The sequence below is a fragment of the Plectropomus leopardus genome, chromosome 3 (assembly GCF_026936395.1).
Source record: "Plectropomus leopardus strain MGB_pleo_1.0 chromosome 3, ASM2693639v1, whole genome shotgun sequence".
Classification (NCBI taxonomy): Eukaryota; Metazoa; Chordata; class Actinopteri; order Perciformes; family Serranidae; genus Plectropomus; species Plectropomus leopardus.
Genome location: NC_142178.1, coordinates 7,106,190 through 7,119,486, shown reverse-complemented (window position 1 = coordinate 7,119,486; position 13,297 = coordinate 7,106,190). Strand labels below are relative to the sequence as shown.

Sequence of the window (13,297 nt, the reverse complement as noted above, 5' to 3'; positions counted from 1 at the left end):
GACTAAGTATATATATATACACACACACAATAAGAAAAAAATATATAACATTAAATATAGGCTTTGAAATAAATAAATACATAATACAGTATAGAATAATACATTAAATAATAATGTAGTACATGTAAGATATTAAATTATATATGTTTTTAAAAAGTAGGAAAAACATATTTATATACGTGAGTGTGTTTATAAACAGGAAATATATACATGTTTGGGGTTTTTTTCCAATTACAGTATTAGTTGCAGTAGTCGGATATATATATATAAATAATGACAGTGGAATATATTAGACTGGACCATTTAACAGTGCACTATGTGTATCAGAATAAATGACTGTAGGCCGTGAGCATCATAGTAATTCCCCATCAGAGAGTATGTGACCGTTTCTGTCTCCCGCAGAAAAGAATGAATGAAGCCTTCTACACTTGCCCCGGCAAAAGAGCTGCACCAGCAGAATTGTGACTGAGCACTGAGCTGACTTGTATTAAAGCCAGATCACTTCTCTTTTCTTCCCCGTCTCTCTTTGTCCTTTGTATGAATGTGTGAATAAAGATATTTTCCCACCAGGAGCTGTCAGCAGCCGGGACACCAAGCCATTTAATCTTCCTATATGACAGGGGGGAGGTGAGGTCTGTCCCCGGTAACCGACATACACACACGGCGACCCAACACCGCCTCTGCTGCCTCTCCCGTTACAGCTCAGCGATCGAGTTACGCGGCCGGGAGAAAAAAAATGTTGCAGTAGCAGCGAGGAGAGAAGAGAGAGAGAGAGAGAGAGACTGCAGCATCGCTTGAGACCGGCAGCAGCAGCAGCAGTCCCAAGCAGTGCAGGTGAGAGGGGAAAAAAAGCCAGAGGAGGAGGAGGCGCATGTGGAGGAGAGAGAGAAAGAGAGAGAGAGAGAGAGAATGCGGGACTCTTGGAAAAAGACGCATCTACACTCGGGTCCATCACCGAGACATCCATCCCGAACACAGGCTCCACAGGATTACGCCAAATTGATGATGATGTCGGAATCTCCATTTTTAGCCCGCCAAGAGAGGCTCTGATTTTTTATTTTAGTTTTATGAGGGAAAAAATAGGATGAGAAACTCGCTCTGAGAAGCACACATAACTTACGTGAAGGAATCCGACGGCTTGGCACGTTGCTCCACTGCGGGAAAAAAAAAGAGGAAAAAGGCAGCTGGATCTAAAGGTAAGAAAAAGATCCAGTGGCTTCATCCCAAAGACTTTATTTTTTTTTTTTTTATTTTCAACCCTCTTCTGTGAGGGATGTGAGTTAATTTCCCTCATCGTCCGGAGAGCTGAGCAGTGTTGTTTTTTTTCTCCTTTTGTGCGGTGCTGCATTGCAGTTTCTAACTGTGAAAAACGCGAGAAAAGCCGCTGTCCCGAATGTGACTGGAATAAAAAGAACTTACAAATGGCATTATGAACTGACAAGCGTGCTGGGGTGACAGCGGGATAGCTCTTACGGGAAAGAAAGAGTGAAGTGGATTAATCAAAGGCTGATGAATTAGTTGTTTCCTTTTTTTACGCAGCAGGATGGATTTTTTGATATCTTTGTGGCGTGAACAGCCCAGCAAGAAATTATTATTATAGTAGAAGTTGCGAAAAAGAGAATAAGAGGGGGGATAAAAGAAAGGAGCCCTGCACCGCTGAAGTGAAGTACAGAGAGAGTGCGGAAGCTTTTCCCCGGACCTCAGGCGGCAGTCCGCAGAGAGCGATAGGGAGAAGGTAAGAAAGGATAAATCAAACACCCACGCTGTGAGCTACACCACACCACAAAACACCAATAAAGCAAAGACAAGCCTCAGCTCAGAGGCAGACAGCGGGGAAAGGAGAGAGGCGAGAGAAGGAAGGAGCCATGCAGAGGCTTGGTGCAGTGCACTCCTCCGCGGCGCAGGCTCTCAGCCTCGTGGTCTTAGTGCTGCAGCTGCTGACTCAGCTACCGGGTGCCGACTCAGCTCTCCGGTACCGGGTGGCGGAGGAGGGCCCACCTGACGTCAAGATCGGCAACGTGGCTGCAGACCTGGGCCTCACGGCCGGTACAGGCAGCGGGGACGTCACCTTCGCCCTGGAGAGTGGCTCAGAGTTCTTCAAGATTGACAATGTGACAGGTGAGCTGACGACAGGACCAAGGCGCATCGACAGAGAGAAGCTCCCACAGTGCCAGATGATTTTTGATGAAAATGAGTGTTTCTTGGACTTTGAGGTGTCAGTGATCGGGCCGCTGCAGAGCTGGGTGGACCTGTTTGAGGGGCGTGTGGTCATAACAGACATCAATGACAACACACCTTCCTTTCCCTCACCTGTGCTCCAGCTATCAGTTGAGGAGAATCGGCCAATTGGAACTCTTTACCTTCTGCCCACTGCTACAGACAGGGATTTTGGGCGAAATGGTATTGACCGCTATGAGCTGATCCAAGATGGTGCGGCTGGATCAAGTGCAACAAGACGCACAGGAGGAGGAAGCACCATTGCTAGAGTGGATGGGCTTGGGGATCGGAGGGGCAGAAGTGGAGATAATGGAGGACCCAGGAGCACTGTGTTTGAGCTACAAGTTGCAGATATACCAGATGGCGAGAAACAGCCACAGCTCATTGTGAAAGGCACATTGGATCGTGAGCAAAAGGACTCATATGAGCTTGTCCTCAGGGTTCGAGATGGAGGGAACCCACCCCGTTCCTCCCAAGCCCTGCTCCGTGTTTCCATCACTGATGTCAACGACAACAGCCCACAGTTTGAGAGGTCCACATATGAGGCAGAAATGGCCGAAAACGCTCCTCCAGGCACACCTGTCCTTCAGGTCAGAGCTTCAGACCGTGACATTGGAGTCAATGGGCAGGTGGAGTATGTCTTCGGAGCTGCCACTGAATCCGTCAGGCGACTCCTGCGGCTGGATGAAGCAACCGGATGGCTGAGTGTCCTTCACAGGATTGACAGGGAAGATGTGGCTCAACTGAGGTTCACAGTAACGGCCAGAGATCGGGGTCAGCCACCACGCACTGACCGCACCACGGTCATTTTGGCTGTCAGGGATGAAAACGACAATGTCCCAGTGGTAGAGATCCGGAAGATTGGACGGATCCCTGTTCGGGATGGAGCAGCTTTAGTGCCGGAAAACGTTCTGGTGGACACGCCAGTCGCTCTGGTGCAGGTGTCAGACCGAGACCAAGGAGAAAATGGGGCTGTGACGTGCACAGTTGTAGGAGACGTCCCATTCACACTGAAGCCAGCTGGTGAAACAGCGCTCCCACCCCTACCTGCAGATGAAGCCTTTGACAGGTGAGCCAAAACAAAGGTAACCCCCCACTGTAAGCTGCAGACACCCTCAGGCATTTTAAAGAAAGGAACTATCAAACTTATGAATAAGTAATGCCTAAATTACTCAGAATAAAGGACTATGGTCGATAACACTTGAAAACAGACTGATGAACCTGCATCTAGTAATCAGCTGCTGTCATTTGGGTAGGATGATGCACTACTTTTCTTGAGGGAACACAAAAAAATGGTTAAGTAATGATAAGGTAATCATGAAGTAATGATGCATTCTAAACAGAAATTCAGTATAATGCAGCACTTTACCTGAGGGCAGGGGGACAAAAACAGCTGTGCACATAATAAGCAAATATTATCTGGATATGTGCCATTAAGCACTGGATTCACAGATACCAGGAACAATTAATTCTAAACTGGTTATTATTCATTAAGAAAATGGCCATAATGATAAGGCACTGGTTCATTGACATGCCATTTAGCGGTGTGTTCTCAAGAGCTCTACTAAACAGTCCTTGATTAGATTTATTCAGGAACTCTACATTGATTTACAGATAGCTATTGAGTCATTCCTAGGTGACTTCCCGGGTATATATATATATATATATACACCTTTTTTTGTCAAGTTTTACCAAATTCAAAACTCAGCATTCTTCATAGACAAACACTATGTCTTTTTACCAGGGGCTGGTGCTGTTTTTATACCATATGTGTTCTCTGACCTTGACATCTTCACATTCATCCTGCAGTTGCTTTGAGTCTCACCCACTCCATTGCTCTAGGAGGAATTGCTACAATTTCTCGTTTCCACAGAGAATTCAGAGAAGAGTGGAGTGTTGTTGCATGCAGATTTCATTTAAGCTTGGTTCAAGTAGTGCCACTCATTCACTAAGGCTGCAGAGTAGTTAGAATGGCATACAATCTGTAAACTTTGAGCAACTATTCATTTAAGTCAAGGGCTTTAGACTTTTTAATAATATTATTAGTGCAGTGCAGGCTGCAAATGTCAGTGCTCTTCAGGCAGTTGTAAAGATATTTCCTAAAGCTATTGAATGGAGGGAGTGAGGTAAAATAGTGAAGGCCATCTTAGGATATCACTGCCATTGCTTATGACACCTGTGCAACAAGGCTGGTTGTTGTATAGTGCTGTCCTTGACTAAAGAAATTCTTAGTCAAAGTAATAATCATGAAAGCTCTTCAGCAAATCGATAAAGACATTTAATTAAAAAAATCTGTCACAGTTTCTCCACTATTATTGTTTTACCTTGCACATGGCTGCAGTCATGCAGGAAGATCTCTAAAAATAAGGCTGTATTAAAGACCAAGCCATATTAAAGCTGAAATGTTTAGTTGGTTAATCAATTGGTCTATTGACTGAAAATTGCCTGCCAACTATTTTGACAATAGATAAAGCGTTTCAGTCATCCAAGCAAATTTTTTCAGTAAATCTCTGGATCCTAGCTTTTCGAATGAGAAGTCTGTTGCTTTTCTTTGTTTCAAATCAATGTATTTTATATATCTTTGGGCGCTGGAAAGTATTTTGGACATAAAAATAAGACTTTTTAAGGATCTCACCTTGGCCCCCTGGAATGATATTGAGAATTTTTCCACTATTTTCTGACATTTTGTGAGCATGTAATAGAACATTCCACAGGAAAAGACCAGCACAATGACTACTGGCAAAATATGTGCAATACTATTTTGTACAGCTTCCTTGAAGACAAGATCGGTAAAATTTTAATCTAAGTTTGCAGCTACATATGTAACATGTTTTATTCTAATTATTTTCACAGGAATAAGAAAAAATACTTCTTACATACTTCAGCCTTGTTGGACTACGAGGCCACCAAAGAGTACAGTGTTACCATTGTGGCAGTAGATTCTGGCAGCCCCAGTCTGTCCAGCAACAGCTCACTGATGGTAAGAGTGGTAGATATCAATGACCATGCTCCAGCCTTTGCCCAGAGCGTCGTTGAGGTCCACTTTGCTGAGAACAACTCTCCTGGTGAAAGGGTGGTCACTGTGGTGGCAACAGATGCAGACAGTGGCAAGAATGCGGAGATTGCATACTCCCTGGACCCTGCTGGCAACGGGCCATTTTACATAGATGCAGATAATGGAGATATCCGTGCCACTGGGGTTCTGGACCGTGAGCAGCGAGAAAGGTATGAACTCCGGGTTATCGCCAAGGACAAGGGTACGCCCTCTCTACAAGGCTCTGCAACTGTTGTCATTCAGGTGACCGATCGAAATGACAATGCACCAAAGTTTGTTCAGGAAATCTTTACATTCTACGTGAAAGAGAACCTGCTTGCCAACAGCCCAGTTGGCATGGTCACCGTGACTGATGCTGACGAAGGCGAGAACGCAGAACTTAGTCTGTTTGTTGAGATGGATGGAACTGATGAGAAGAAGATGGGAGGGAACACGGAAGGCGAAGGTGGTGAGAAAGAGCAAGAAGAGGTGTTTTCCATCGAGAACAACACAGGAACTATCTTCTCTTCTGCATCGTTTGACCGTGAAAAGCTTTCCACCTACACCTTCCGTGTCCGGGCCGTTGACGGAGGGGAGCCTCGTAAAACTGCCACTGCCACCATTTCGCTCTTTGTGACTGACGAAAATGACAATGCCCCCTCCGTCACCTCTCCAGCCAATGAGTCCTACACCCTCCTTCCGCCTGCAAGCAGTGCCCGCACCATCGTCAGGACTGTAACAGCCATAGACTCAGACACTGGCCCAAATGCAGACCTTCGCTATGCTCTAGTGGGAGGAAATCCCTTCAGACTGTTTGAAATTGGCCACACCAACGGAGTGATCACTCTGGCAGAACCTCTGGAGCGGCGCCACAGAGGTCTGCATCGCCTGGTTGTCCGGGTCAATGATAGTGGGGCCCCCTCTCTCTGTGCCACTGCCCTGGTCCATGTCTTCATCAACGAGAGTTTGGCCAACGCCACTCTAGTGGATGCACAGGTAATCCTTATATATAAAGATATATATTTCAGCAGAATGTCAAAAATACATGCACCTTGTATAAAAGAAGTCTTAGGTAGAAAAGGCAGTGAAACCCGGTGTGCTTTTTGGTATGTGCAGACCCCTATTGTTCCACAGAGTTGGTAAATGATAACCCATAATGACAGTGATGATATTGTCCTTTGATCCATTCAAATAATGGCCACTCTGATAACACATTACAATGAAGGAGGGTGGTAATGACAACTGATTGTGGCTGTTTAAACTAAAGCTGGTAAGAAGATTATTTTCTTGATAGAATGAGATAAATGCACAATTTCTACAGTCTGCATGGTGTTGCAATTTTCTTCCCATTTTTGAGGGAAATAATTGTGTCTATATTTGTCCCAGATAAAGAAGCTCTCTTTTGAAGGCTATTGGCAATGCCTGCTTCTTTGTAGTTTGAATGTTCTTTGTCCAGAATGCATTCTTATAATGACGATGTGGTTAAAATAACTGTTATTACTGGAGTGGCTCTTCTTTTATGGTACATTGAACTTGGAGCTGAGAGCATTAGGTGTGTGTGTGAGAGAGAGCGAGGGGGAGAGAGAGAGAGAGAGAGAGAGAGAGAGAGAGAGAGAGCATTAGGGGTGAGTGTTAGAGATGTCCCAGTTCTGGCCTTTTAATACAGAGTAGGTTGAAGTATGTTCATTTGAATAGAAGTTGTACTTTAGCAGTGTCTCTTCACTATAGCCCTGAATATTGATGAGGTTTGGGAGTCTTCATTGTGTCAGGCAGCACATTCTCAGCAGAACAGAAGTGGTCAAACTTAGAGAAAAGTAACTGAAAACCACTTGAAATTCTGAATGAATAATGTTTACAAGGGTAACAAAGGGAACATGAAAATACCTGTGTACTAACACATCCGCTATTGTTGAATAAATCTGTGTTGGTTGGTGTGTTGTGTTGGTTTAGATTAGAGGTGGCTGGACGGATCCAAATTGAAGTGAGGAGGTAATTGACTCGACTCAAAGACATTACCAAGATACCAGAAATAACACAAGTTCAAATTTAGCGTGTGTTACGCTGGCGGAAATCTTTCTCCCTTTCTGCCCTCATTGTATTAATCAAAGGAACTTCCCATTATGCTTTAAAAAATGTTCAGCTAAGCTATAAATGCTGGCAGGTAATAATTACTAAAACTTGGTCTCTAGTGTGGGCAAAGTAATTTGTATTGACTAATAATTAAATCGCCTGAGTGGCCTTGTGGTTGCAGCTTTCTGTTCTGAGACTAAAAGCTTGTGGTTTTAACCCCCCACTTGAAACTTGGTTTTAAGAACACATTCTCATATTTTCTCTGGGGAAAAGGTCTTCAGCTGTCAGGTCTGTGCATGTAACATGACGTAAGCGGTGCAAGCCTAAGTTAGCTCCGAGACATTTGTGAGGAAAAGAATAGTCACGCGGAGAAGAGGCAGAAATCTCTGAAAATGTGTCAAACACCGATTGTGTTGGGAGCCCAAAATAATGTGCCATCCCACACTCAAAAAATGTGTTTTATTACATTCTAACTTGTGTGCAGAAAGACTCCTTAGGATTGTGATCTTCAAGAACATACCTTATTATTGTGCAGATGTTTGCAGAAAGACCTTCTCAACTGAAAAGTTTGCATTTCAAGAGTGTTTCTCTGACCAAAAAATAGAAGCTCCTGGGGGAACGTATATGATTTTCAAGTACATAATTTAAACTTTGGCGCATCTTTTATTTTCAATTATGCTTCTATACAGCCATTCTAGATAGTAGCATAGCAACTACAATAACACCCTGCTATTTGTGCCTCGCCTTAGTTTCCAGTATCCTTGTTTTGAACGACACAAGCTGAATCTTGTGTTTTGGCAGGAGAAAAACACATCCTGTATAATCACAGCTTGGGAGTTTTGACTCACCTCATATGGAGACGACTTGGCCTCCAAAAAAAATGTTGTGTTTCATTGCAGTGTTGTGGTTTTTTAACAAAGACGAACAACCGAGCACAGATAGAAGGTGTCGTATTTGAGCAGCAGCCAGTATGTAGAACACCTCATGAATGTAACGCTGTCACTTAAGAGTAGAATGAAAAGTACAAATTGAACAATCAAGGGGGTGAGGATTAGAACAGAACACTTGGTAAGCGGTGGAACAATGGTGTTGACAGGTGGAATTAACTGCGGCGTGCCTAAATGACCGCGACCATTGAATCGAACAATAGGGTGTAATATGTCCAAGCCCCGATATAAAAGGCGTCTTTGATTACAATATGCATAGTTTAGTTTGATTGTAGGGAGGAACTTGGCAGAGTAATTGAGTAGAAGTCATTGAAGAGAGAATACCTCCATCTCATAATGAAGTCAAACTGAGTGGTGGATGGATGCCAGATGTAATTAGGGAAGGAAAACGTCTGCTTCTGCTGCAGCGCCGCGGCAGAAAATGACTCCAGTCTCTTCTATCCAGCAGTACTGGGTGAACCACATGTTGGGTAATTAGCTACAATATGATACTGCAGAGTTAGAGGAAGAAGGAATTAGAAATAGTTGTGGTACTTTAGATATGGTTGTCATTTGGGGAACATCAGAAGTACACTGTATTGTGATTCTTATTAAGACTCTTGGTGATATTTCACGTGCTTACAGTTTGTGTTTCATCTCAGATCAAGAGTTTTTCATCTTGATATGTGGAGTTCTGGGCAGCTTTCTATGAATATGAATAATAGCTTCAGTTACCAAACTGTAGCTCTTAGTTCTGGGGATGCATTGAGCTACAACCAAGATCAGGCACCTGGGTCAATAGTGTGGTCCGGGGAGAATTTGTTGCCTCGGACGCAGCATCGGCATCTGCAGTGACATGCAGATAACAGAATCCTTGGAGAGTGGTGCAGATAGATGGTGGTGTTAAAGCCCAGCCAGAACAAAGCTCATGCAGCAGAATGGAAGATTCCACTGGGAGTTTGGGATGCGTCACAGGGATGCACTTGAACGTGGCGGTAGAGCCTACACTTGAGCCTGCTTAACAGTGTACTTCTGTAGATGCACGTATAGTATACACACCTGCACTTGGACAACTATACATAGCTCGCACTCAGCATGTGGCTTGTCTCACAGCCATACTAATGCCTCTCCCTGTTAGATATGCCTGCACACGCGCTCCCAACACATGCACAAAAACTTGGCTGTTCTGTCACATAGTATACGCACATATGGCACTGCGTCGCTATTTTCTCTGTGTTTTGCACACACAATACGGCAGACAGCGCGGGGATGCGCTAAGCCAGGGAGATGCCCAGCAGAATGAGAATGGAAAGAAGTACTGCAGGCAAAAGATGAACAATGGGGCTGAGGGGAGAGCGGAGCCTGGCGGAGAGGCCCGCTGCAGTGGAAGCGGAATAATGGAATAGAACCAAACACAACTCAGCTCAAAAACAATGAAACTTAACCCAGAGATAGGTGGTGATGAAACAATGAAATATAACACGGCCCCGTTCTTAGCTCGGGGGTAAACGGGAAGTGAGAGTGAATAATGTGGCTCTATATGAGAGAGTCTAATAATATGCCGTGGATAATGTAATAATCAAGTTATGCAGTCCTGTGAGCATAACTCTCTGGAGTATTACCAATACTCCAGGTTATACTGTAGTTTTTTATTGCAAACGAGAGCAGGGCGATATGGAGAAAATCAAATACCAAGACATTTTTGGCCAAATATCTCTACATCAGTCTTGAGATAATTTTGTAGGGTTGACTAAATGAATAATCGTCAGTAATGTGGATATAATGACAAAGGCCCAACCCCATTTCTTCATTTTACCCCTTCTCCTCATTTTCAAGTGCCCCTCTGACTGATCGGAACAGAGTTTCAAGGGTTAGTGATTGAACTCTTCCCTTATGTGGGACATACGGGAAGAGTTCAAGACCCCGGTACCTCATTAGAAGTCATTAATAGTGTTTACGTAAACAGATGCAGCTATGGCAGTAACGGTATTATCACAGTAACATTTGCCATTTATCTGATGGAGAGAGAAAACCATGGACGGTAAAGATTTTTTCACAACTTAAGTTTCATGCTATAAATGGATCAAACAAGTCATCAAATCAAAACAAGTACTGATTCATGACCCAGCCTCTACCGGTGCTCAGCAGGCTAACATTAGCTAGCCATACTCTTATACTAACAATCTACACTAGGCCTCCTGAAAGTGTGTTGTTCTTTGAAGCCAATTTTCATTGTGGTCAAACAGTTGTATTGCATTGCTACTGCTTGGAGGGTCATGTGGCCACATGATCACTTTACCCTACCCCTCTATCCCAACAAGAATCCCAAATCCATACCCCTAGATGTGAGCGCAAAAACAGAGAGGTAAGGGCTCCTGGTTTATTGGGGTTGATGCTAAGTGGGCAAAGGCAAATAAATCAGCTAAAACAGACTGCTAAGTTAAAAAAAATGCATCACTTAACTGTAATGCAGCCGTTAAAACCATGAAAAGACAACACTTAAAATATTACAAAAAAAAAATCTAAGATGGTATCTCGTCTCATATCACGATAGGCCATTGATGTAAAATGGATATATTGCCCATACCTATTACAAACCACAGGAGCTCAAATGTAACTTTCCTCTCTCCTCACTCTCTGTCTCTCTCCTCTTTATTCCTGTGGGCCTTATTACCCACCGTTCTTAAGGCAGCAGGGATTACACGAGTATATAATTTGCAGTCTTGACAGGCCAAAGGAATTGTCGTATGAGCTTGGAGACGAGGTGTCAGGGCTGCAGAATGAGTAGTCTCACTAACAGACAGCTTACACAATGTGTTGGCTCAGATAGCTCCATGCATACATTCCAGTGTGTGTGTGTGTGTGTGTGTGTGTGTGTGTGTGTGTGTGTTAGTGATTGTGTGTGTGTGTGTGTTTCTGTATTTTGTCTGGTCTCTGCGTAATGACTCTCCCAACATAGTTGCTATGTATTGATTAGATATATTCAGATTCATGACCCTGGCCCATATTACCAGCAGAGCTCTGCAGACCAGAACTCCACAGCCTCATTGTCTCCTGTAGAGCGAGGCTCCATAAGCAGTAATGGCTGTGTTTGTGCTTCAGCATAACCCACTTTCTTGTAATGATCCTTTTATTAGTGTACAAGCTCAGAGCATGTCTGAGTGTGTGCGTGCTCTCAGCCGTGTGTTCATAAACAGAAGGTCGTTGTTATTTGTCCCCTGTATCTTAAACCCAAACACAACATATTTTATAAGTGGAATATAAATTTGTCAAAACGGACCATTATGGATTTGCCATAAAATAAAACCATTATGCCCAACAGAACAACAACTCTAAGAGGATAAAGAAAATGTCTCTAAAATTATTCCATAGAGCGCTCACATATACAGTAGCCTTCGATGTGTCTATCCATCCAGTGCTCAGTGCAAAAAATTGTGATAACAAATCCTTAACAAATCCACGCCTACACTATCTTTTTTTTACAATAGGGACATTGTTGGTTGATGAGACAGTAGATGTGTTTGTGTTCTGGGGATACGCTCATACCATGTCTTTTGCCTTTATTTGCACATTTATCGACTGTTTCTCCTACTTTTTCTTTTTCAAGTTTCCCTGACCTTAAGTTTCCTTTTCTTCTTTTAATCAGCTTGAAACAGTCTAATCTCGGGCATTTCCTGCACCAGTGCAGATGATGCGAAATCACAAATGGAGAATTACAACTTGAAATGCTGCAACTGGGAAGCAAGAGCAATTATATATTTAGTGACATTCTATGTGTCTGGGAATAATAGAGGAGCTCCTCCACATAAAGACGGTGATGAGTTTAATTAAATGGAAGATGCTGTTTGATGTTTCTCTGTGGCTCACACCCACTGTGTCATCTTTTACAGCCGCTCTTTTAGACGTTTTTCTCATTGTCACTTTGTTTCTTTTTCTCCTTTACTCTGCAATTTCTCTCTCCTTCCTTTCTTTCCTCTCTACCTCTCACCCCAGGTGGCCCGAAGTCTGATGGCTCCGCTGTCACTGGACATTGCAGGGGACCCAGACAGCGAGCGCGCATTAGGGAAACAGCGCCTCAGTGTAGCTATTGGTGTCCTGGCGGGAGCTGCAGCGGTCATCCTGGTTATCCTCCTTGTAGTCACAGCTCGGCAATGCGGTGCTCAAGGCAAAAATGGCTACGAGGCCGGTAAGAAGGAGCCAGAAGAGGACTTCTTCAGTCCTCCGGGGGCTCAACCGCAGGCCGGCCGCAGCAGGGGGTCAGACCGTGGACGCAAACCACGGCGGGACAAGCGCAATGGAAGTGGCGGTGGTGCAGCTGCAGGAGGAGGGAAGGCGGACAGATCGCTCTACAGCGGTATTGTCACGGTCAACGGGCTGCGGCGCCACGCCAATGACGACGATGAGGAGGATTTGAGCAGCGCTAGTGAGCGCCTGGCAGCCCGCTACTGTGCAATGGACGGTGACCCCGGCAGCCCGCGGATGGGTGGCGGCAGGAGGCACCAGTCAAGCCCAGATCTGGCCAGGCACTACAAATCCAGTTCACCTCTCCCGGCAGTGAATCTACAGCCCCACTCCCCTCCAGCTGAGGGAAAGAAGCACCAAGCAGTCCAGGACCTGCCTCCCTCCAACACCTTTGTGGGCAGCGGGGGTTGTGTGGGGAGTGCCGGCTCCAGCAGCAGCAGCAGCGGGGGCAGTGGCAATGCAGATGCCATGTCCCTAGGATCTGACCAGTGCTCAGAGTATGGGTGCCAGACTGGGAACAAGTACAGCAAACAGGTAGGAGCTCTGGGGAGGGACTGGGATGACTTACTCTGTATAGATCCTCAATTTTTATGTTTTCATTATATTTACCAGTTGTGCATCTGTCCATCACATTCTTGTGAATGCATTCTCAGGAACACCTTACGTCATTTTATTTATTTTTTATTTTTTTCAAATTTGGCACAAACATCCTTAAAGTTTGACGGTTCTGGATCCAAAAACTGATGAAACAATCTGCACAATCCCGAAATGAATGTTAACCGTCTTAATTTTTCTGCTTAATGTGCTA

General features: G+C 44.4%; 1 protein-coding gene across 1 annotated transcript in view; it reads left to right on the top strand.

Moving 5' to 3' along the window:
• The first annotated feature begins 578 nt into the window (after window positions 1–578).
• The window catches only part of pcdh7a (protocadherin 7a), a 57,340-nt gene continuing 44,621 nt past the window's right edge, over window positions 579–13,297 (top strand). The window contains exons 1-3 of the mRNA XM_042485206.2: window positions 579–3,286; window positions 5,071–6,247; window positions 12,241–13,023. Coding sequence (XP_042341140.2) covers window positions 1,866–3,286; window positions 5,071–6,247; window positions 12,241–13,023 — 3,381 coding nt within the window. The 5' untranslated portion in view covers window positions 579–1,865. The remainder of the gene's footprint in view (window positions 3,287–5,070; window positions 6,248–12,240; window positions 13,024–13,297) is intronic.